Source organism: Harpia harpyja, chromosome 3 (genome assembly GCF_026419915.1).
Source record: "Harpia harpyja isolate bHarHar1 chromosome 3, bHarHar1 primary haplotype, whole genome shotgun sequence".
In the NCBI taxonomy this organism is placed as follows: domain Eukaryota; kingdom Metazoa; phylum Chordata; class Aves; order Accipitriformes; family Accipitridae; genus Harpia; species Harpia harpyja.
In genome coordinates, this window is record NC_068942.1 from 26,659,386 (window position 1) to 26,684,999 (window position 25,614).

General features: G+C 43.1%; 1 protein-coding gene and 1 long non-coding RNA gene across 2 annotated transcripts in view; both read right to left on the bottom strand.

Annotated features, from left to right (window-relative positions):
- KCNQ5 (potassium voltage-gated channel subfamily Q member 5) overlaps positions 1–24,963 on the bottom strand; it is a 292,976-nt gene extending 268,013 nt beyond the window's left edge. Inside the window, exon 1 of the mRNA XM_052781719.1 lies at positions 24,569–24,963. Within this exon, the coding sequence (XP_052637679.1) occupies positions 24,569–24,963 (395 nt within the window). The remainder of the gene's footprint in view (positions 1–24,568) is intronic.
- LOC128139414 (uncharacterized) lies at positions 2,786–5,736 on the bottom strand. Its single transcript, XR_008234372.1, has 2 exons — positions 3,753–5,736; positions 2,786–3,162 (listed from the first exon to the last, which is right to left on the bottom strand). It is a non-coding gene; the product is annotated as an uncharacterized LOC128139414 (long non-coding RNA).
- Positions 24,964–25,614: the final 651 nt, after the last annotated feature.

A 25,614-nucleotide genomic window follows, 5' to 3' on the forward strand; every position in this document is an offset into this window, starting at 1 on the left:
TTCTGGATTATTGATGTGTGCCTCATTTCAGACCAGTAATTTTAATCCCATCCATTGCTTTTATATGTATTTTTGTAAAGCTGTCACTAGTTCTGTACACCCTAACCGAGAGTTTAGTTTTGAACCCGCTGGAGCTAAAGCTGGGAAAAAAACCCCAAAACCACGAAAGAAAAAGTATTTCTCGGTTACAGTTACAAATCGGCAGTAGAAAACAAGAGAGTTTAAAATCATCATTCTCCTGAAAGCCATGAAATGAAAAACAAAGTCACTTTGGTTGGAACCTTCTTTGCCACGAACATGTGATTTTTTTGCCACCAACATTGTGAATGACACTATAATAATTAACAACAATGTGTAGAGCCTTGATGAAAATTTAATCGAGCGATCTGACTACATGTTATTCTGCTGAAGCAGGATATTGCATTTTCTGTGTAGTGCAGATCAGCAAAGTCACTCCAAACCACTTGATATTAAAACATGCTGATTTAAAACTAAAATCATTTACTCCAAACCAATTTATTCAGCAGAGTTCAAACACTAACAACTAAACTGTTATTCTACAGAACAGTTACCCAAGGGAAAGTCTCCATTCAAGACTAATAAAGCCTCATTTTCCAAATCAATAAAAAGAAGATACTATTCAGTAACAAAAAAGTAGGATGCTTATGCTTTTGCTGTGAAAGACAAAGGGGTAGAGGAAAAAAAACGTGCAAGTGTTCTTTTACTTTTACTATACAAAATACTGAGTATATTTAGTGTTTTTTCTGTTTTCCACACAGTCTCGAGTATCTGTCCAATCTAATTTAATGTACTTCCCACAGCAGGATTGCATCAGCTCCCTAAGGAGTCAGAGCATTTCTGGAAGCTTTTGAAGGTGCAAAGCCCCTCTCCCCTACGGCTCCTCCATCCAGCCCATACATCTGGGCTGGTCCACGCGGTGCCCTGTACTCTGCTTTTTTGGGAGCCCCGCTCTGTTTATTCACTCCTTGCAGCCCAGCGGGCACCCAGTTTATTTAGGGAGTTTTCTTTGGATAACACTTCTAAATGCTGGCAACTATGCGGAAAGCGCTATCATTGCTTAACATCAACATCCCTCCGGGCTGGTAAAAGAAAAAGGGTGTGATTTCTCATCTTCATATTCATCACCTTTTGTCCACAGGGATTAAGCAACAGGCGTGGGGGGGTACCTAACATTTATCTTTCCAGGAAAACTCTCATTCAACATGAATGCTGGGCTTGTTCACGTTGGAAAGACCTTGGGTGACACCTAAGTGACAAGCCAATTTTAATATGTTGTGATTTGCATTTTATTTAGGTTAACCTTTGAGACAGAGGACTCACCTTTTCCTTGCAAAGCACAATGCATGTTTACGGCACAGGAAAATCAGTGTTACTACCATCACTCATTTAAGTCAGCTGTCCCTGGACAAACTAGGCGTATTCTCAAAAAAATGCCACGTAGACTTGAACTGTTACTGTATGCTTCTGGGAATAGTGTCAGTTTAGTCCTCTTCAGTAACAGATGGGCTGGCAGTGGGACTGGAGCCGGATTCTTACAGAAACAAGACTTCTGCGATCAGGCGGCTTGTGTGCACACTCATCCGCTCCAGCCTCCCCTCAATACAAATCGACTTTTCAACCCGGTACCTGATTTTGATCAGAGTTGACAGCAGGGAGAATTCACAAAAATGTTACCTTCTTACATATTTAATGAAAATAAACGACCTGGCAGAGGAAAGAGACTATGTGCAAATCCTGTGCCAAAGAAAAGGTGCAGCACGCGATGACACAGCTCTCACTGCACATCAGAAACGCACGGGACAGAAGCCTGCAACGTGCCACAGCTGAAGAAGAAGCGTCAGACTGAGCTCCGGTCATCCTAAGGCACCAAAACAGAAAATAAATCCAGAAATATAATGCCACGTTTTATTAATTCTGCTGCTTATGGGGCTACCTTTTGATTCAAATCACACTAATTCTCCACTCGTGCAGCATCTTCTGCATTTTTTTATTGCTAACTTTATATGCAAGGAATGGGACTTGGAGAAGAGAGTAACCAATATTGTCGTGGAATCAGTCAATAAACACGAAGGAAGTTTGTGGCTGCCAAATACCTTTGCAAACTGTGAGGCAAGAACTGCTCTTCAATCGCAGTAGAAGTCGCAGCAGAAATATCTGTTTGCCAGGGAGCGGGCTCCCCGCGATGCCTGCACCCTGCCAAGCCCAGCCAGAGGGTTTGCTCTGCGTTTCCCTGGCACTTCCAGGAACTTTGGGGGCCCCAACAACTCACTCCCACTGAACTTCAATACGTTCTCCGTGCCTTGCGTGTTCCAAAAATTAACCTGTGCAGTCCACGTGGTAGCCCAAAACCATAAATGGCGATATCTAGCACTAGCTTCTAACCTCAACTTAAAAAAAAAGTGCAAACCAGAGTTGTTAGCTGTCTTTGCCCCCCCAATTCCCCTACATATGTAGAGAGTGGGGATCATTAGGAGACGTGAGGAGGAGCAAGGGAAGAGTCATGCTGCAGGGTGTCAGCTATCTTTTTTTTTCTTTCACCCTGAAACCTTGGCTAGCAGGTTAACAAGGAGCTGCAAGCAACTCCATAGCGAACATTCCCCACAGACCAAACATAGAAACTATGGAAATGGTCTGGGTCAATCTGTTTCCAGCATGTTGCATATTTTTATTTCAAACAAAACATTTAGATGTTTATTTAAACTACAAAATATTCAAGATCTGGAGTGGACATACAAATTCCCACAGAAATAAAAAAAAATCCAAATATTTTTCAATTCTTAATTTAATGAGGAGAAATATGAAGCGCAGCATCTTTCCTCAATTATGTAATTTTGAAAATGTCCATGGGAATGCGGTAGGATCTCCAAAGCCCCAGCTACCCAACTCAGGGATGCCTCTGCTCAGCGGGCTTTCCTTCAGCTTGCCTACACAGAGGTCCACTAAGGAAATACCGATGGCAAATGGCAAGCTGGAAGCGCAGGGAGCTGAGGAGACAGGCAGACAGCAGGACAGACTGGTGGGCAGGAGTGCGAAGCAAAGCAGTATGGAGAGTCGTCAGCCATCTGCCTCCCTTGCAGCTAGAACCGCGGCATCGTCAACAGGTTCCCGTGGCACATCCTTGTGGTTCTCCTCTAGAAACAACTATTAACTGAGATTAGTAAGGTTAGGAATAACAGAAGTTGCCAAACAAACATACTGTTTTCCCAGAACTCAATGCTGAATGACGCTTGATTGGTATTTCGTAACATAATACAACAACAACAAAAAAACCCTACAGCTTTTAGGTTATTTTCCTATGAATATTTTTTTAATATCAAGAGCATAGCCTCAAAAAGCTCCTTCATGCTTAAAAATGTGACTACTTTAAATGAATCATAAAAGTTAGTGGTTGTTGCACTGGCTTCTCAAGCTGTTATTTTATGCCTTAAGCCAAATTTAAAAGAAGCAACACCAGAGTGTAACATCAACTTGTCTTCACTTACTGGCTTGCTTCATTTGCATTCTCTCAACAAGGAGCTGTGAAATGTTAAACAACCTAAAGAATATTTCTAACTTGTAACAGCAACTTTGCTTTGAATTATCCTCCGACTAGTCGCTTAGCAAAAAGGCTTCTTTATCTTAAAAGTATTTCAGGCACAGATAAAAATAAACAGGTTAAAAATACTACATCATACTACTAAACACAAAAAAACCTACTACACTCATTATTTATCAGTCCAAACATTTCGTACCTTCATATAAAGTCCACAAATGCTGCCTTTGGTATCTGAACTGCTCACTTGGATTAGAGGTCTTTTAAAAAAAATATCAAGGTAAAAAATTATAATTAAATGTTTATGAAGAAATACATTTGAAGGGAGTCACTCACCTTTTCTTCACGTGTGCTAGGGGATACAATACACTTCTAAAACATTATTTAGATATACGAGGCTTCAGGTAAAAGTAAGTAAATAATATACAGGTTGCCCAGAGAGGTGGTAGATGCCCCATCCCTGGAAACATTCCAGCTCAGGCTGGACGGGGCTTTGAGCAACCTGATCGAGTTGAAGATGTCCCTGCTCATTGCAGGGGGCTTGGACTAGATGACCTCTAAAGGTCCCTTCCGACCCAAACCATTCAATAATGATTCTATGACTCTATATGCAAGACTAACATCTCATTTCAGCCGGGTCCTTCCAGGAGGTCTGCATCTCTAGCGGGACGAAAGGTAGAGCCTGGAACAGCTAGCACGACGACGACGCAGCTGGCTCCTTAAAGGTTTGCAAATATTGATCGTTCCACAGTATAGAGCTATGTTTGCGGTAACGTGGGGTAAGACCTGGGCCCTTGGTGACAGTAAAGGCAAACCCAAGTCTCTTTGGTGCGCAGTGCAAGCCCGGTTACGCGCTGCAGGAGCCGGGATGCTGCTTATTAAGCTCTGCCGCAGGGCACTGCTGCGCGGTCCTTGGCTCCCTTACAGCAGAAGCCCTGGAAAACACTGAAAGTACGACCAAGAACAGAGAAGTCCGAGTCTAAAAAAGGGTGAAATACATGCTTATGCATACAAGTCCTACGGTTTTAAAGCTGAGCGCCCTTGCTCACCACGTTTCAGAAACCAGCCCAGACAGACTCACCACCCTTTTCACATAAATTTGCCTTTCTGCAGGGGTAGAAGTAGGTGATTAAAGGTTAAAGCTGGGGGTCAGCTTGCCAAATTCTTTTAACAGTTTCTAATGCTTTTAACCAGTATTCAGCAGTACTTTCACCCTCTCTCTCCATCCTTTCTTTCAGCTCCCCAACTCTACTTTGTACTTTTAATAGTGAACTGTGCTTCCTAGAGCACCAACCAAAGTGAAGCAGCTCATCTCTTAGAGTATCGGCCTCCCCCTGTGAATTCCTCATGAAAAATGCAGCAAGAAATCTCTAGTGGGAGTCTCACTGCCTTTCCACATGTTGGTCATCTACAAAGAAAAGAGGGGAAGTGGAAAAGAGAAAAAGGCTGGTTGGGAATTTTTAGCAAACTTTCTCCTGAAAAAACCATACTGATTCACAAGCATTTCAACTTACATCAAAGGAAATTATTTATTTTCTTTGTGCTTCACAGGAATGTTGAGGAGTCTGCAAAGCATTTTGATTTCAGGTGAAAAAGTCCTCTTAGTGCAGTGAAACTGAATAAATTTTTAAAAAAAGTATGAAGTGGCTAACACTGAAGCACAGCATTTATCTAAGATATTTTTATGTTTGCTATGGAAAACACTGAAAGCCAAATCTTCACTGCCATTTGGGACGGGATTTTCCACATCCCACATTTTCACAAGACAAAGAACATTCTCCACCAGCTCTGACTGCCGATCACTCCTTCCGCACTATGGCCCGGGGAGGCTCTGCAGCAAGAGCTATAGGTATTTTTGGGGATGCCTATACTGCTAAAGAGAAGGTGACCAGGAGGAGGTCTTGGGCACTGCACTCCTGAAGACTTCAGCTCTTCAGCCCCCAGCTCTGGTTTGCTCTTTGTCTTCAGGGACAGTTTGCTCCCACGACCCCTCATTTTTGGGGAGAAGGACACTAGATGGATGAAGCGGCCACATGTCTGGCTCGTAGGCTACTTGACAGGTCATAAAACATGTGATTTAAGTTTCGTGCTATAAAAACTGCCATTCTGGTGGGCTGCAACATAGTTTTCTCATTCTTTTTGATAGTTTCGACCAAAAAACCCCATGGACTATGTGTAAGGGCTGAAGGACTACCACCTGATGCCCAGAAAAGGCCCTTGGCCAAGTACAAGACAGGATGGATGCAGCCTGGCAACTCTGGTGCCAGTTAGCCCTAAGTGGTGTGGAAAGGGGAAAGCCCGCACCATTTCACCTCCAGATCAGGAGCTGCTATGTCCAACAACATGTTTGTACATACATACATACAGATAGACTTATGTATAAAAGCTCTAAGTCCATTGTACAGAGGCATGTTAAGGCAGGTCTGCAATTTGTTGGAATTGATTCACTTGGTGGTACTTCTGGTATGCATTTAGCATGAAGAATAAACCAGCATATACATTAAGGACAGTTAAACATGCTCACATTGCATGATGCTACACCTATCCAGTGTATGGCTGCTAGGTCAAAAGAAACAACATCACAGAAAGGAAGGGAAAGCTTAAACCACAGAAGAAATGCCAAAGTTTCAGAAGCCACACAGCAAGGGATAAATGTTCATTCACATCAATATTATTTTTAAAAGATTACTGTTAGAATGTTATTTTTATAAAAATTATTTCCTCCCCTTTTAAAAATAAACCAAAAATACCACAGCAATTTCCCAAAATTTCAGCTTTGGCTTTATATTTCCACTCTTTGGATCTCCAGTGTCACTTCATTTTTCCTCTCCTGGTAATTCAAGATGTTATCCATGTATTTACTGGAATTTTAGGGAATGCATTTACCGTTATTATTTACTTAACTGGATTATAAAATGTATCTTAAATAAAAGAAGCTGAATAATCTAGTCTTAGCTATTTAATACAATTTTGCAAGCAAGGCAGGTCTCCCCCACGCCCACACCTTGGTAGACATTTAGCGGTACCTCCCGGAGAAAACCATGCCTGCTCTCAGCCAAGGGTAGAGCTGATGCAGGCCATCAGCTCTCAAACGAAGCAGATAAAACAATGGCAGACCTCAAATGATAAATCTAGAGAAAGACTACAAGTAGATTCTGGGTTTCTTTATAAAAGTGCGTAACAAATGGAATTTTTTCCCTATGGCTTTAAATCCTACCTGCTTCTCTTAGGAGGCAATATTTTCAGTCCAGGGAGGTATGTGATTTTGTGCTATGAGAATTGGGAGATTTCTTGCATTTCAAGGAAACCAATACTATATACCGCTGCACTTAATTGCGCCCAGGTGTGTCTCAATTACTACCCATAAGGATTTTACTCCGTTATTTACACACAAGCAATTAAGCACGTAATCATGTTTGATGCAGTGAACGCCTACCTGTCCAATAGAATCTTAGTCTTCAAATATACGGAAACATTTTTCAGGGACTGTTAGCAAGACAGTTACAGTCAAACTGCTTCCCTCTCTTAGTGACAAATTCAAAGCCAACTGTTAGGAGCCAAAAATTATCAGCAGTGAATAATTCCTGTGTCCCCTGGAATACAAGCTGCTGGTTTCAGTCCTGTTTTCAATCGGCACCATGCATCCAACTGCAGTACCACTAATTAGCACAGTTTTTAGCAGGCTGGTCATGCAAACCAGACTACACAAGCTACAGAAACAAAACTCACTTTCAACAGCAGTGCCCCAGGACAGGGTTATAGAAAACAGAAATTTGTGGAATTTAATGACAATGCTGGTTCTGTATAGCTACTCTGAGATTATACAGGACACCTACATTTCCAAGAATGTCCATCTGGCATATTTCATATGTATCAAAGTTATAATTATTAAAAGAAAAGAAAAAAAGATAAAAGAAGAAGAAAAAAAAAGCAGAATCTCACCATTACCAAGAGGCTCATCAGAACAAGTACAATCATAATTCAAAGTTAAATGGCACTATTTTTTTCCAAACAATTTTTAAACTATCCCTTGTATTTCTGCATTTTGTGTGCCTGGAAAGTTACACAAAACGTGTTGCTTCAGGGCTGCACCTAATTATATTGGTCATCCAGAAATAGGTGTATCTGACTCAGAATTTCTGCATGCTTTGCCAACCAATCAAACCATAAGAAATGCAAGCTATGGTTAAATTAAGCAATAAAACACCGCAAGCTGCAAGTTGTAATATACTACCATACACCCCACTGCAAGGAAGAAGATCACAACAGGAAACAGTTTCAAAGTAGTAGTTGCCCGCAGTACTGCTGAGAATATCATCACAACCGTGACCTTGAGCAATTTGAGTCAGAGGACCAACTATTCTAAACTGAATGTTACAGAACAGGATTAAACATCAAATGAGGATAAATGCACTAAAGCAGCGATATCTTTGATGGCCAACTGTTATCTACCACCTTTTTAAACCTTTATAAATGCAATTTTTTTCACTTGATAATCGTCCCTCTCCATAGACAATATTCCAGCCAGATTTAATGCCTTTAATGACTCTGACAAACACAGAACTGGTACAAAACCAGACTTAACTAGCAACTCATGCTGAGACTTTGTCATTAACCTCAAACTAAAATGGTAAGCTTGGACGCTGTCTTTGCAAGTGGTCCAACACAGGGGGGCAACTGACCAGATGACCCCCCAAAAAACGTGCTTGTCCGGGTCTCTTCACTCGGAAACACCTCTAAGATGGCAGGTGCAGCTGAGCTGGTTTACCTTCCTCTTTCACAAAACTATGCAAGCAAACTATGTAAATCAGATGGACCAAATATGGTGCCAGAGATTTCAAAAGAAAATGTATTTCATCATGAGAATGTTAGGATATTTGTTTTCATGCCCCAAGGGTGGTCATTAATAGTTAGCAACTTACACAAAGTTGCTAGACAAAGCACAAAACAAAACAGCAGATTAATTCTCAGATATTTTCTGCCTAAGTTTTAGGAAAGGGAAAAATTAATCACAACAGTAAGAGAATGGCCTGAGACCTATAAAGCAGTTATAGCCATTGATAACCACTGTATACATAGGCAACGTAGGAGAAACCAGTAAGTGATCCACACCAATACTGAGAACTTTCCAGTATACCTTGGAACCAGTATAACCTTGCTAATCCAGTCATTTGACTAACTTGTAAGGTCTTTTTCTAAATGGGAAGTGGTAAGTCTTGAGTTTGAGTTGCAAGGAGTTCTTTTAGTTGATAGCTATGTGTCAAGCGATGTGGCAATACATTCCAAGCAATGTGGCAACACATTCCAAGCAATGTGGCAACTTAACATCAACGCTTTATATGAATACATGGGTTTTTTTAGATAGATAATATAAAGAACAGTCCTCATCTATATTCATTACAAAGCAAACTCTGCTATTAAACACTGCTTTGCACAAAGGCTGCAAACATAATATACAATCAGCTATCAAACTAAAATAAGTTTAGAGCTATTTGAACAACTGAAGTATTTCCTATTGATTTTACATTAGGAACATATCCAGATTTCCATGCCTGCAAGAGAATAATCATTTTCAGAAATGAATAAAACTGTATGTAGCAAAATACATTATTCTGTACCATATCATTTTCCAAACTCCATGGTTACTTTTGCAGCAGGATTTTAATGGCTACTTTTCAAGGAAAAGTATTTTGCCACTTACAGTCTCTGTTATTCATTGCAAATGGTTAAAGCAAAGATCTAAAAACATCGTCTACAGCATATTGAGATCCATTGCAGCTGCAGGTGATTTACCATATCACATACCACAGTACAGGCAGCACAAGCGATCACTCGTGAGGCTGCGCAAGACAGCGATGACACAGGGCTGATAGAAACATGAAGTAGAATTTTTTTTTAAATTACACAGCACTCTTCAAAAATTCAAGAATACGAAGATAAAGCATCCTATTGCTTCACTGGTATTTTGCTTGAGTAAGAGCTTCTGGATTGAGCCTGGAATTAATGGCTAGTAAACAGCTTTAGGATTTGGCCTGCCATTTGTATTTGCTAAAGACTTCTCTATCCAAAAGTACTAGTGTTTGACTCAACAAAATATAAATCATGTTCTCTGCTTTTATTAATGGGGACAGCAATGTATGTCAGCGCTTTTATATATATATGTGTAAGCACCTACGTGCTTGAATGCATCCGAGAGTTTTCTGAAAGCCCGAGCCAGTGTGAGCTGAATGCCAGGATGGTGCTGAAATTTCAAAGGAAATAAACCACTGTGATAAAAGCTGTGCTCTTTTCACCCCTCAGCAATGTCCACGGGGTCCTTTTACAAGGGTGACCATTAGCAAGCCCTTAGGTTCCAGTTCCGCGGTCCTCTGAGGGAGGACTTGAGTTCATCAGAGAGCACAGGGGTAGGAAAAGATCGTTAGTCCCTTAGGAAACCAACTGGGCACAACCAAAAGAAGAAAAAATTGACTGGCAGAGTAGCTAAAAAGCCACTCAAAGGGAAGTCTAATGTCTGTATTTTGAGCGGCTTTTTAGAAAACACCTGAGATCTGCTCAGAAGAAAAAGCAGCTTTTCTTCACCTTTCTATTGGAAAAAGAATCTAGAAACACTTTGGACTCAAAAGCTTGCCATGACTCTCCACATTAAAAAAAAGGAATAACCATGTTTTTCCAGTGGTTTTTGGCTTGGGGTTTTTTTTTTTCCTTCCTCCCTCAAGATAAAAGAGCTGACAGTCTTATTTGCTTTGTATTTGGGGAAGACAAAGGTGTCTACGTGAACAAGGGTGAGGTTTCAGGAAAGTGTGGGATCTCTTCGGTCTGCTGTGGTTGCATGAACGGAGAGGCCATACATTTCTAGCTTTCCCAGTGCGTTCTCTGAGGCACTAAAAAGGCAAACACAAAAGAAGACTTCAGAGTGTGTGTGTGTGTGTGTGTGTGTGCGCAACAGATTCTAGGGTCTATTTTAATGAACACAATGTATTAAATGATCCAATGCAGAACTGAAACAGCAGACACAGTGGACTCAGCCTACCTAGACACAATATATATTAATTTTAAACACCTGTCATCTAGAGGTTAGCTGGTAAGATAGAAAAACTATTTAAGACTTTTAGTTGCAGAGATCTGAATTGCTGTTCCATCCTAGGTCACATACGAAAATATTCTTTTTTACTCCTGTTTTTGAAGAATTTGCACAAAACTTATAGAAGGCTTTAAAAGTTTGGTAGAATGTCCCAAAAGACACAGAGATGGTATTCACAGCAATATGATCAGTTGAAATAAATTAAACTAGCTCAAGGGCATTAAGTCCATCCTCATTCCATACTACAGACTGCAAAAGTTTGCAGATGCAGAAGCCTGTTTTGAGAGAAGCAGCTTCATAAAAACATACCTTAAACAAACAAACTACTCCAGTTCATGTCTACCTTTCTTAAAGTTTGTCAAGCCCTCGGATTTTGCCAACAGCCTGTTTCAAACAACCCATGAGACCGATATCAATCTGTATCCCATTGACTAATTCCCCACGTTCTTCCTAGTCTCTGTCAGCCACTTAATAACTGCTGGTTTTTAGTTCCCAACCTCAGAAAAAGTTGTAAGAGTAGGTGTATCTTCACCACCATTAATTCACCTGCATCCTGGTATCCCTGCTGCGTGCTGGGAAGCCGCGTTGCCATTCTGCTTGTTCCTCCATCAGTCATCCATTTCTCTAACTCAGGATCTTCAGACAAAGGCAAATAATGCAGGAGGAAAATGCTCATTAACCACCTGATATATAACATCCATAAAATCGTTGCACAGTGACGTTCCCAGCTAATGTAACAGCTCAGTATCTGCCAAAATAAGTGTCACTTTCAAAAAGCGACTGGGAAAAAATACACCACAGCTTTAGTTACAGGTTTACTGAAGTTGGGTTTAGTTGCAGTAAGTTAGACATGCACCCATGTTAGTCTTCTGCTGTCAGTAGTTTCTTGTTGAATGAACAGCATTTCTATCACATGCCACTGAGGTTGTCGGACCCAGCAAAAAGGAACCGTTTCATTTTCCATTCTTTTTCATTCAGTTTCATTCTTTTTTTCCACTTAATGAATCATGCAAAGTTGGCTTTCTGTTTTTTGTTAACCACTTAGAAATGTAATTTTAAAAAGTAACTAGCCAGTTGCTTTTTACAGCTATTGAAAGTTAAGAGAAAGAACTTTCTCCCTAGGCGGTATGAGGAGGCAACTCTGGCCTGAGGGGCAGGGGTTATAGAGTCACAGGGATGAGCACTCGGAGCATCCTGCGGAGTCCAGACAGAAGGAGGTTGCAAGAACTGAAATATTAAGAGTTTGAGCGACAGTTTGAGCTGTGGCGACAGACAGGTCATACCTCTGAGATATTAGGTGGACAGAAATCATAGTAGGACTGATCAAGGTCCATCTCGACAATGATGCCTGCGTCACCATCCTGAATAAAAGACAGTGACGTCGTGGTCTGCGGTACTTCAGAAGAATGTAGGGGGAGAACTGACATTCTTGCCTACGATGCTGATCAATGCCATTGTGTTGCCTTTCCATAGTATTCCAAGAGAAAAGACAGGTTTCTTTTGTGAAGATTTTTCACCGTTTGCAGAGCATCTAAGACACTCATGGATAGCTAGGTAGGTAACTAGAATACCCAAGAACAAAACTGATACAAATACTTGGTATTATTTAACCATGAACTTGCATCTCCTGCATTTGTTACATGAAAGAATTTTGAAGATAGTGCATGACATCCTGCAGACCTGTAGCTGTGTGTGCCATCATTTTTCACAAGATATTCTAACAATTTTCCAGTATTCTGCATTAATGATTGTTTTTAATCAAGCTAAAAATGATAATGATTTTTTAGATCACATAACCAGCAATTCCCAGGGCTGGACTGCAAAATACCAGTTTTATCCTCCTGCCAGAAAACAGTAGGAACTCCGTGTAGTGATTTGTTGCCGTCACCTGCACACCCTCTAGAGGTAGGCAAGGCAGCCCTCGCTTTGAAACGAATCCACAGATCCGTACTTGGAACAGCATAACCTGCCAACATCACGTCTCCGTTACAATATGCCTCACGTTTAAAGACGAGGCCGAAAGACAGAACTTTATTACTGAGCCATTGCGATGTACTGAATACAGCACATACCCTGCGTGTTCGTAAGACACGGCTCCGTGATACGCACTGGACTGTGATGAAGGCAAACACTGGTTCGTTGCAGGATGCTAAAGGTAGGTATTGGGAGATGAGTGGGCCTCCCTAATATATTTAACCCCAAATCAAAATACACTTCTGATCTCTTGACTGATTCGTCTGTGAATGACTTCCAAATCTTTACAACTGTTCACATTTTCATCCAGGATCGTTTTCATTTTAGTCTTATTTCACAGAGATCTGCCTCTCAAGATAGAGAATACAATTTTTCCAGGGATTAATAAACCTGAAAAACACAATTGAAATTTCATAAAATCGTATTTCTTAAATGCTGAGCACTCTGCTAGTTAATTTTATCTTCCAGATACAGATCGTATCTGAAATGTCACTGCGCTGTCTTAATATATTCTAGTTTTCAGCCACTATCCATTTTATTATTTATGATTAACTCTTAAAGCTGGTGATAAAGGCAAGCCAAAAAGAATGCCATGACCTTTCATTGCAGTGAGGTAATTTACAGATATGGGCAGATGAAAAATACTGGAGAGCAAAATCATACAAAGGATTTTTCCAAGTAAATACTTCTCTTCTGACACTTACTGGTGTGATTATCGCGCTTCAGTTTGGTACAGCTACTTCAACTCCAGCTCTCCCATTAATGAACAGCAGCAATAACAACATTTAATCTCATATTATCATCTTTTTAGAGGTCTTTGGTATTTCATGGATATCATTAACTTAGCTATGGTTTCAAGGAGAAATTCCCTGGACAGGAATAAGACGACTGAATTCCTTCCTGCAGAAAAAGTCCCTGAGGACTGTATTTCTCACCGAGCTAGAGGGTATTCAGAAGTACTGGAATTTCAGATGCACCTCCCCAGATTTTCCTCCAATTGTAGACGTAGGCTCGCTGGAGGTCAGAGACTGGGCTGCTGCATCCCTTCCCATCAAATGACCCACCAGAGCAGCTAAAAAGTGACCTCAGCTCCAGCAGAGAGTGGACCCAGATGGGAATAAACCAGTTGAGGCTCAATCTGAGCAAGGAGATTTACACAAACATTTCCCAAAGGAAAAGTGATCAGAAACACAATCAGGTAGTGAATAAAATTTTCATGTTGTAGTAAAAATATTACTGATTATTTCCCTGGGTCTGCACACAGGGTCAAGACCTCAATGGAAGAAAAATGTAAAGATCAATACCGTGTTTTATTTATATATAAATCCAATAAACTGATTCACACTGGTACTTCAACTTTCTCTCCACAGAAAACAGATAATAAAAGAGGAAAAATGTTCATTTAAATCATATTATTAATATAAGACAAACACACTTCTAACCTGAAAGTAATATTCCGTTCAGTCAAGTACTGTTATGGTCAAGCAGACATTCATAAATTCTCCTTCACCTCAGTGATTTTATTCCCACCTAGATAACTTCTCCTGCCTCTGCAATTCCACAAATGCTCTCACCATAACTCTCCAAACAGCAAAATCGCACGCGGACTGCCCGCACACACATAGTGTAGTAGCTTCGGAGATGTCAGGATAGTCCTCTCTCCATAGAAGAATTTCTCAAGCATAACTCAGAAGCTTTACAAACACGTCTCTAATTCATATGGGTTTTCGCCATCATCCCTGATCGAAAGATAGAGCTTTTATCAATGCTCAGTTCGATGATTTCTACTAATTACTATGTAGGTGCCTAAAACTATTGATAATACCACTAAAAGGTATGTCTACGAGCATTTTCAGGATGAAACTCAAAATTCCTTCCAAAGAGTATTTATAATTCAGGATCATCACCTGCCTCATCGCTGCATACAATAACCTCTCAATTCCAATACCCCGGCGAACAGATTATTTGCAGAAGCCAAATCACAAGTTTAGTCAGCAGTCAGTGTGACCTTTGAGGAAGGCTAACTTCCTTCCAGACAGTATCTCCAACCACCAGATAAAATCTACTGTTTCTAAGCTTAAGGGGAAAAAAATACATCTGTTTGAACAAACTGTTGTATTATATAAAAATTTACAACACCCACAGACATTAGCAAAGCTGTTCCTCTTTTATTCTAGATTCTGCTTCATCTTCAGTCTACAGATGCAGTTCGGACATCTCAAAGAGCAAAACATCCACATATTAAATGACTAGCAATTGAATAAATCATTTGAGAGCATGCATACCTACTGCAACTAACTAGAGTTGCCCAGGAAGTGTACTGGAACCTTCTTGAAAAAACAACATTTAATTAACATTTCTAGTAAAAAACAAGTAGGTGGGGCCAAAGGCATGAGAAAAGGAGGTTGTGGCGAGATTGTTGGTCTCCTTTCCCAAGTAACAAGTGATAGCACGAGAAGAAACGGCCTCGAGTTGCGCCAGGGGAGGTTCAGATTGGATATTAGGAAAAATTTCTTTACTGAAAGGGTTGTCAGGCATTGGAACAGGCTGCCCAGGGAAGTGCTGGAGTCACCATCCCCGGAGGTATTTAAAAGACGTGTAGATGTGGTGCTCAGGGACATGGTTTAGTGATGGATTTGGCAGCGTTAGGTTAACATTTGGACTTGATGATCTTCAAGGTCCTTTCCAAGCCGACTGATTCCGATTCTAAGTTCTGCCTCCCAACTGCCCTTCAGAAAGGTCTGAGGGACAGGTCTAAGAAAACCCCTCCAACTGCCAGCACAGGCTCTTCTTTCCTCCCCATTGCACAGATAACCTGCAAGTATCTCATTCACACGCTGCTGTGGGTCTCCTGCCATCCTTTTGGAGGGAGCAGCAAAGAGCGAGGCTGTGCTCCCTCCTGCGGCCACGGTTCCTCTGACCACGCGCGTGACAAAACCGGACTCCACACGAAAGCATCAACTGCAGAGAGACCAGAGCAGGAACAGAGATTTCTTTCCTCCTAATGGTTTGAGAGACTACTTCTAACCTCAGTCAGCGTAACTTTTGGGGATGTAGAAGAGTTTTTCAAGCTGATTGAGTTCACCGCGCCGTTTTTCTGGCGCCACGGCAATGCCTCTTGCTCTGGTGCTGGGCCACCTGAAGAGAAGAGGACATCACCTGCCCACCAGCCCCGGCCGCGGTGTGGATGCCACACCAGCTTCAACTGAGCCATCACCCGTCGTTCTCCGACGACGTGGCAGTTTTGCCATTAAAAAGATGCGGTTACTGATACAGACTCATCTCCTGGGGAGACCGACCTACATTTCCAAACTCACTGCCAAGGATCAGTGGCCCTCCACCCCCACTACTTACAGAAACGCATCCAAAACAGTATTTCATCTTAATTTTCCCACAAAAGGCCCTCTCAGGTATGTCAGGATCCTTATCCTTATTTAGAAAGGCCCCAGCAGTAACTTCTAAGTGCAGTCCTGCCACGAGAGCTTGGAAGCAGAAGATTTGTGCATTTGTGCTAATGGGCAATTCTCAGACACCACGGGTTTGGATGAGCTTAGGCCGTACAAAGCAATTAAATTTAATGCCCTAGGAGAAGTTAGATGCTATTTCTGAGTGAATGACCTCAAAAGGATGTGTGCAAATGCTCTAATCTATGACACTAGTGACCTAGGGAGGCATCTGCATGTGTTCAGCAGCATTTTTTTCCTCCCAAAGCAGAAAGATTTTACTGTCTTGGTTTGATCATATTTGACTCCTGGCACCACTCCGTTGCTACCATATGATACTGGGTACGACTATAATAAAATAATTAAAAGTCTACAGAAATCTTGAAAGGCGTAATATGTTTGCTTTGTTGAACTAGGGAGTCTCAAAGCAAGAAGGAAGCCAAGACAAACAGGAATATATTGCTTAAATCAAGAAGTGGGCAGGTACAGAACTTCCCTTCTTCATTATTTCTAATCAGTTTAAGAGCATGATTCATTTGTTAAACTTCATTCTATACAAGCGGGGAGAAAAAAGTGAATTACCCATTGAACGCACAATAGAATAATGAAAGGAAGCTGCAGGTAATCCATGCCTTTGAAAATCATTCACTCTTCAAGAAAATGCTGACATACATATTTATGTCCATCTCTGTTAAGGAATATACACACATTTATGTTTGCAGATTTTTTGGAGTGAAGGCCAAACAGAGAAAATTCAGATATGTCTAGCTGGAGGACTGTGTCCACCTCTGAATCACTGGACCAGACTGTATATATTAAGAAGTAATCACATAGTCTTTCAAGTAGAAGACACTGCCTGAGACTACACTTCAGTGCCCAAAATGATGAACGTTTTGCTGAGCTTCCTGTAACGCAATTACACTGCAACTCAGACAGCTATCACAAGATAAATCTAATGCTCAACAGAAAATTGAAAATAGATCTTGATTAAGTGCGGCTGACCTTTGACAGGCCTTTGAACTTTTAATAAATATCTTTAAAGGAAGTTTACTTTGCACATGAGCACAGCAACTGCTTAAAATTATTTTGCAATTGATAAACTGTACAGCTGATGAAGTTTCTACCTTAACTGACCTGTGGTGGCAGTCCCTTGGGTGATGTACATCCGCTTTCGTACAGGAAATCTGTAAACCAAACTTTAAAAAAGAATCTCTCAGAGAAAACAAGAAAGGAGAAAAAAAAGAATACAAGTTTCCCCAAACTCAGTATAGTTTATATAATACACATTTAGAAGTGCATCTCGATAGGCCAGCATTAATTAAAAAAGCCAAAAATGCATGCTCTGTTGTGTTAATGGTTTGCAAAGGGAAAAAGCAACATTTATTGTGAGAATAAACATCTGCCTCGTTAGGAATAATGTAGCAAATGATGTCTATTATGTATACATGTTAAAGATTTTTCATTAGATAGTATTATTTATGCTTCCTACTCCATCTTTTTTACCTGTGTGCAGAAGACTCACTTTTGCTTCAATTAAAATCAGTGGCAAATTTCATTAATTTTCATCAGACATTTATGGTAATGGCAATATGAACCAAATAAAAATGTTAAACACTTGGCAATTAAGCTTTACCTTTGAATTATTAAGAAACAACTACCTTACAGCACTAAGTTTTATTTGCAATGATGTCAGGTGTTTACATTGTCTAGGAATAAAAGTTTTTCCTTCGATGTATTTTCTCCATGAAAAGATTAATAAAGTTACAAACCATGTGCTTTACCTTTCCACTGAAGCTATTATGAAAAATTTCACCGCATTTTTATGAGTATTAGTAAATGTATTAATGATGTATATTCTCATGAATAGGGAAAACACTACTAATGACCGAATGATCATTGGTATTCTGTTTGGTTGATGCTAGAAATTATTTGCAATTATTGCAAAAATATTAGTTCAGTTGTACTTTTGGCCAATTCAGGAAACTTAATTAAGCTGCAAACAACAACAGTAAAACAGGGTGAATAGCTATTAAAAATACAGTTAGATTTGGAGCATGGAAAGAGCATCAAGTCTGTGTAGATACCATGACACTTATTTTTGCTTTAAGAAGTCAAACACCGCAGAAACTTAAAAAGTATTGGGGAAAAAGAAAAGTGTCTAGCTCATTAAGCTATCATCTAGAGCCTACTCTGAAAATCACACGAATACTGTCTCACAGGCAATTAAAATCTTTCAAAAATCTTTCTTGCATCCTCTAAAACAACTACTCCTTTGAGACAGCACATATTTAATGCCACACTATGTATTCATAGATCATCCGACCCCTGGACAAAAAGCCATAATTTCGGGCAACTTCTTTCACCCTATGAGACTACGGCAAGTTCACCAAGAGTCCCCACATCATACAACACACTCAATAAAGAAGACAAGAAATGTCATGCCCAAGACTGGTGCACCAAGAAAAACAGCTCTAAGATAGGACTCTCACCCCCAAATATAATGCTAGTTGCATGATTTTTGCATGAGGGGAAAAAATTACAGCAAAAAGATAGTTATGATGAAAGCTCTTAACTCACTTCTTGCTTTAAGATGGAGAAAAGATGGAGAAGACCCTGCTCGCAAAGGTTGTACATTTATTTAAAAATTAGAGACCCAAACACTAACCTAAGATACTCTCCACCTTCCTATACAAAACTCCTAATCCTATTTGAGAAATAAACTTTAAGACAAATAGAAGTCCACGTGCATGAACTCTCCCCAATCCAGTTCTTTTCTCAAAGAAAGCCTTTTGTTCTCTTCTTTCTAGAAGGCTGAGGATCAGTTTTGATTTTTATGGCAAGTTAGTTGTTCCCCCTGGATCACCGCTCTTGAGTCAGAAAGTAAGGCCAGTACAAATGAGAAAACTTAGTAGACCAAGCCTCAAAAAATAAAATGGGAAATGGTATTTTACTAAGGTCAGTATACATCACGTGATAAACATTCCCAATACTTATCTACTGAAAATCCTGAGGTGGGCAATAGCTCTCCAGCAAAAAAAAAAGTGAAAAAGAGAAGCTAGATGTTATTTATTGTCCATGAAAGAGTTCCAGGAGAGGACTGCTGTCCGTGAACGCCACCATGAAAGAGGAGGAATGAAGCGTTGTTGACCATTTTATCTTCTCTGCCAATCACAAAGAAAGTGCAAGTGGCTTTAAAGATTGTTGTGTCCCCACCTCTCAGGTCAGTGTATATGACTGAGACAGCACAAGAAAATACAGGACGTGAACATAAAAACCTATGGAGTCCAATTAAGAGAAAAGCAGAGATCTGGTGCAGAATAAGCCCGCGCATCCGTAGAGGCTGGGAACCCACTGCTTGGGCGGCAGCCCCACCGAAAAGGGCCTTGGCGTTCCTCTGGACACACCAGGTTGAGTACAAGCCAACAGCACGCCCTCATCAGAAATAAGGCAAGCAGTGTACAACTACATCAGAGGAGTGGGGCCAGCAGGCTGAAGAAAGTTATTTTGCTCCTCTACTCAATGTGGCACTCAACTACGGCCCCAGCCAGTTGTACCTGCCCCAGCTGAACAGGGATGTGCAGAAGCTGGAAGAGATGCAGGAGAGCAACCAAGATAGTCAGGGGCCTCAAGCTTGGGTCTCACATTGAGAAGTTGAGGGAGCTGAGCTTCTTCGGTCTGGCAAGAGGGTGATCTAATAGGTGACCTACTAGCAGCCTACAGCTGCTTGAAGGGAAATTACAGAGATGAAGAAGCCAAATTCTTCTTGCTAGTGCCAGATGATACACAGAGGGGCAATGACCATAAACTGCCACGTGGGATGTTCAGGTTGGCTCTCCCGTCCTTCCCTCCCCCTGCCAAAACCTCTCTTTTTTCAACAGGTGGGTGTTACAGACCTGCAGGTTACCCAGCAAGGAGGTGGGACCTCCATCCCGTGAAGTTTAAGACCTGTCTCGGCAAAGCCCAGCTGACACGACTGGGAAGAGTATGTCTTCCAGTTCGCCTGGGTGACTTCCAAAGGTCCCCTTCCAAACAACGTTTAAGTGAGAAATACGCACACATACAGAAGCACAGATTTGCCTCAGAAGCGGCAAACCGCTGCAGATTTATACTGAAGTGCATCTAAATATCCACCATCATTGTCACTCTCTAAAAGAAAATGCCTACTAAAGTTTAGGTGTTACAGCTAAAGAGTTTTAAGCTTTTACCTCCTTAGTACCTAACAAGATTTGCTTTGCCACAGCATTTATGTTGTCAACCCTATTATTTGTTATTTGTGAGTATCATGCCATTATTTGTTTTTCAAAGCATATAAAAATATATTGTTATCCTAACAACATCAGACCCTGACTCTGAAATGGTGCTTGAAAAGATGAAAGCCATCGATCTACTCACAGAGGCCCTGGAACTAGTTCATTAGATGGCTTGAGATGGATAAAATAGAGATAAAATCATTTCTCCTACTTTCTGATAGTAGGAGAAAAAGCCAGTGTTTAGGCTGTTGCACATTATTTTTTTTTTAATCAGAATGTGGAACCTCCCTAATTGTACAAATGGCACAGTATGATGCAGCGCTGTTAGCTCACATGCAAAGACGCTGCTGCTCAGTAGCCATCTGATCATTAGTAAGCTATGTCCTTTCCGGCAGATCTGGAAAACTAAAATAGCTAGTTAAATCTTTGATGGCATCATTAGAATTTTTTCAGAAATAATTTTTCAGCCTTTTCCATCAGCGGCGCAAAGGACAAGAAGAACATCATACAGGCTCTTAAATTCACCTAGCACTGTATCTTATCTCCGGCAGTGGCCAACAGAGGATGCCCGTGGAAACCTATGAATACGGGTCATGCAAAGCGATGCTGCCCTTGTGCACGCATCCAGCCCTGCGATTTGTGATTCAGAAGCTTCCAGAGCAAAAGGTGGTGGCTTGGTAAAGCGAAGGACATCCCCACAACAAATGTGAAAGACTGTTGCATGGAAAGTATTACAAAGAAGTCAGTAAGAAACAGAAACTTTATTATTCCTGAAATAAATCCAACACGTTAAATTAGGAAACTGATGTAACTAATTATATCCTACCAGTATGAACAGTATCAAAGAGCAGTATTTTCTTCTGAATGTCTCATGCCATCTCTTTTTCAGAATGTCACTTAAGAACAAAAATAATACAAAATCCTTATGACAACTGATGATGAAACCCAGAGTTAAATTTGCAACAAATCTGGAATTCCCCTTTGATCATTCTAAGGCAATGTCTATACATTCTTATCAAACCAAACAACCCCAAATAATCTAAATAAACAGTAACAGCAACAACAGAAAGAAATCCTATGACATCCCAGGACAATGCTTTTGAAAAGTTACAGTATCGCAGCATTTTAATGTAGGCGCGCACGTGTTAAATACGCACATGCTCCATGTGTAGGTGATGTGGTGTGGCATAAATATTTTACTAGCAGGAGTTTAAGTTACTGACTCATTACTCACAAATGGTATGAATGTTCTTTTCTGATTTTAGAAGTGTTCATATTTTCAGTGTTCCTGAATGATTAAGAAAAGAAGACCGTGGTGTCTGAAGAGCAGTTTTTCAAAAACTAGCAGGAAAGACCTTAGATTTTTAACTAGGGCTTCCATGTAAAGAGCTACTGAGGTGCACAAAAAGGAGCCAAGAAACATGTAATATATTGCTCTACTCCCCAGCACATCTATACTGAAGTCAAAGGCCTTTGCTCAAGAGTAAATCCTTCCTCTAGTAGCAGAAGTTTGCAGAGCAGCTGCCTTTCCCAGCATTTGGCAAGTTTGTTATTTACAAATAAACTACCCAACTGACTTCTGAATGTAGGTCACAACACTCGTTCCTCAGGTGGCTGGCCTGTTTTTCTCTTATTTGAAAAGGCAAAATGAAAAAAAAAGAGGGGACTGTGCTTAATTCTCAGCTCTAAAGTGTTTTTCCCTATGGAAGTGAGAAATGAAAATACCACTGCAGGGATGGGTTCGTATTTGTAACTGATGCTTAATTCCCCACTTCTCATTTCAAAAAACCCCAGGCAAACCGAAATAAACTTCTAGATCGAAGACCTTAAACTGAAACTCTGAAACCACCCTTGCGTTTCTTCAACCTGCGTATTCAGAGCGAGCTTCGTTTCAGGAGACCAGTGATCTACACGAAAGTTCTCACCCCAGACAGCCCATTCCCGTAACAGAAATAGTACAGAGCTGTAACGGGCTCCACTGCAGGCAAGAATAGCTTAGCAGAGGTAGGAACAGACATCTCATCCACGTCCTTAGTATACTGTCTTTGCAACTCTGAGCTACTTGCCTCAAGACTTTTTTTTTTTTTTTTCCCTCCAAATAGTTGGGGGGGTTGCTTTGTTTTGTTTTTTAATTCTGCAAGAAAGTGTGTTTTCCAAGATGCGATTGTATTTGATCAGGTGGCTGGAAAGAATTGAGCCTGAAACACCAAAAATATTATCTGAATATCTGGCAGTCATTAAATCAGAATTATACAAATGCATTAGAATAATTTATAGACTGGCAATGAGGATGGCTGTCAAACTGAAATCCAATGGAACTTCAAATGCACCTTAAACACTGTAGCAGTGACAGATCCTTAAAGCTAATATTATCACTAGGTGCCTTTATATTACAGTAGCGTTTCAAGCTCTTTCACACAGATCTGCTCAGATAAAAGATATAATGTTGGCATTTACAGCTGCCAAAATTGCCATTTGCAATTAAAAATTAAAACTGGCATTCTTTCTATGCAGGCAACTATCTAAATGCAGCTGGCAATCTTCCTTGTTTACAGTGCTGCTGTGTCATGACTTCACTCTGTTTGGAAATTTACTTTTATTTTTTGAGGTTTAAACTTGTCAACCTTACTTCCAACTTGAACTTTACTTGTTTTAATGATTTTCACCACGATCTCAAAGAGAGAGGTCCAAAACTACAATTTACTGATTTTGTATGGCAACTTCAGGCACTGCAGTAAGGTAATTCCTAGTAAACACTTCGGTGACTCTCCCAACAATAGTTTACATCCATCGATGCTGCAGGATAACACCTGTAAGAACCAGCAAAATGTACCAACTAAATGCCCTCCGAGAAGAAAGTTCAAGCTGTGAGAGTTGATTTTCACAGTAAAACAGAGGGAATGGGCAGATCTTCTAAGTGGACAAAACCCCTTTTACTGAATAAAATATAACATTAAGCACGCTTCTACTGCTTGTTATCTCTACCAACTTTGAGCTACTAAACAAATCTATCCACAAAGTGTCTTATTAGTCAGACTGCCGTGTTTTTGGCAAGGCAGGTTTTCGCTTATAAAAACTTTTATTAAAGTCGGATTTGGCGATTCCCCTGCTGCTGGGAGAGGAACAATCTTTATGCCATCAAACAGCTTTTAGGGAACAGTTGCTTTTTTACCGAAGCTGCTGTAACCGCTAGCTTGATTCCGGCAACTACCAGGGAAACACAGTTACTTACAGCATATCAATTAAATCTTCTGATTTATTTACGATCTACTTTCTGTAGTCAAACACACAGTATAATACACATACAGCACAGTAGAATAGAAACGGCGTGTATTACATCCCAGACACAGCACTGCCTATCATCCTTCCTCTGTAATTTATCGCAACGGATCGCAACCGCGATCCAGCGCGACGACTCCTTGCGCGACTGCATCGCGTGTCTTGCTCAGCCACCCAAAACGCTTTTGAGTCGGGCCTTTCCCCCGAATATTGCCCGAACCCGTAAAAATCAGAGGATTGCCGGGGAACTAAGGACCACCACTGAGCCTAGGGATACTTGAGGCAGTCAGTCGGTCTCGGGTGCCCCCCACGCAGCTCTCCCGGACCACCCTCCTCCGAGCAGCCCGAGTTTCGCAGCGCGGTGACAGCACCCGCTCTCCCCAGCGCGACGCGACGGGACGCGGATTTTAGTTATTTTAGGTCAGACTGAGGCCGCCGGGAAGGAGTCTCTCCCCCCACTCAAAGGAAAAAAAAAAAAAAAAAAAAGCGCAGAACTGACAGCCGCCGCCGGCGGAGACCGGTCACCGTCCCCTTCCCCGCTGCCTGCGGGGGGCGGCAGGTGGGCGCAGCCGGGTCGCAGCATCCCACGCGTCAAAAAAATCATCACTCGCGCTCGGAAAAACAGGCGGGCGGAGGAGGGATAAAACTTTTCCAACCCGCGCCCAGCGCTCGGTTGCCACAAACTCACGCGAGCGTCCGTCCGTCCCTGTCCGTCCGTCCGTCCGTCCCCCCCTCCTCCGCCACCCATCACCTCCCACCGAGGGCTGCGCGGATTTTCCGTCGCCCGAGCCGCAGGTGTCCGTCCCGTCCCGTCCCCCCCCCCCCCCCCGCCTCCGCGGGTGACTACTCCCGGCCACTTTTCGGCGGTGTGGAGGGGAAACTCGTCCTCGCCCGGGGACCGGCCGCGGAGCGATGCTCGGGGAAGCGGGGAGGGAAGGTGCGCGGTGCGGCGGGGCTCTGCCCGGGCCGGCAGCGGGTCGGTACTCACACGAAAGCGTGGTAGACGAAGGCCCAGCCGCGGGGCCGCTCCAGCACGTTGTACAGGTAGTTCTGCAGCCGGCGGTACTTGGCGTTCCTGCGGCAGCTCGGCCCGCTGCTGTACGACAGCGGCTTCCCCAACAGGCTCATGCGGGCGCCGTGCTTCCCGCGGCGGCCCTCCCGCAGCCCGCCGGGGGCGGCCGCGCCGCCGGTGCCCAGGAGCAGCAGGCCGTCGCCGCGGGCCGCCGCGCTCGCCAGCGCCCTGCCCCGGCCCGACTCCACATCCTTCATCCCCGCCGCCGCGCCTCCTCCTCTTCCTCCTCCTCCTCCGCCGCCGCCGCCGCCGCTCTTCACCCAGAGCCCCGCGGAGCCGCCCTCCTCCCCGCCGCCGTGGTTGCGGGGCATGGCATCACCCCGGGGGCCGCGGCGGAGCAGGGCGCGGGCGGCGGCGGCGGCGGCCAGGCACCCCGCGGCGGCGGCGGGCCGCAGCAGGCAGCGGGGGCCGAGGGGCTCCGGGCGGCGCCCGCGGGGCGCGGAGGCGCGGGCCACTTTGGGCGGCTTGGCGGGGAGGGGGGGGGGCCCGGTGAAGGCGGCGACGCCCGGCGTGGCTCCGCGGCCCGGGACGGGGCGGCGGGCGGAGGGCCGCGGCTCGGCGGTGCCGGGTGCCGCCCGCTCCCTCCTTCGTCGCCTCCCCGCCGCGCCTGGCCCGCCCGGGCCGGGGCGAGCTGTTGCTTTGGCTCCGGGCGGCGGAGAAAGTCGGCGGGAAAGGCGGGCTGGGCTGGGCGGGGGGGGGGGGGGTGGCGGGCCGCGTCCCGGGGCGAAGGCGGCCGCGGGCTACGCGCGCTGCCGGGCGACGTCCATCGAAGTCCCAGAAAGTAAGAGAACTGCCGTTAAGTCTCGGCGGCGGAGCGGGGAGGGGACGGGGCGGGGGGGGGGAAGGCTCGGCCGGCGGCGGGACCCCGCTGCGGGCGGGGAGCGCGGCCGGCCCCGGGCGGGGCAGCGCAGGCGAGCCGCCGGGTCTCCCCCCCGAGGGGGCGGCGCAGCCCGGCACGCCGC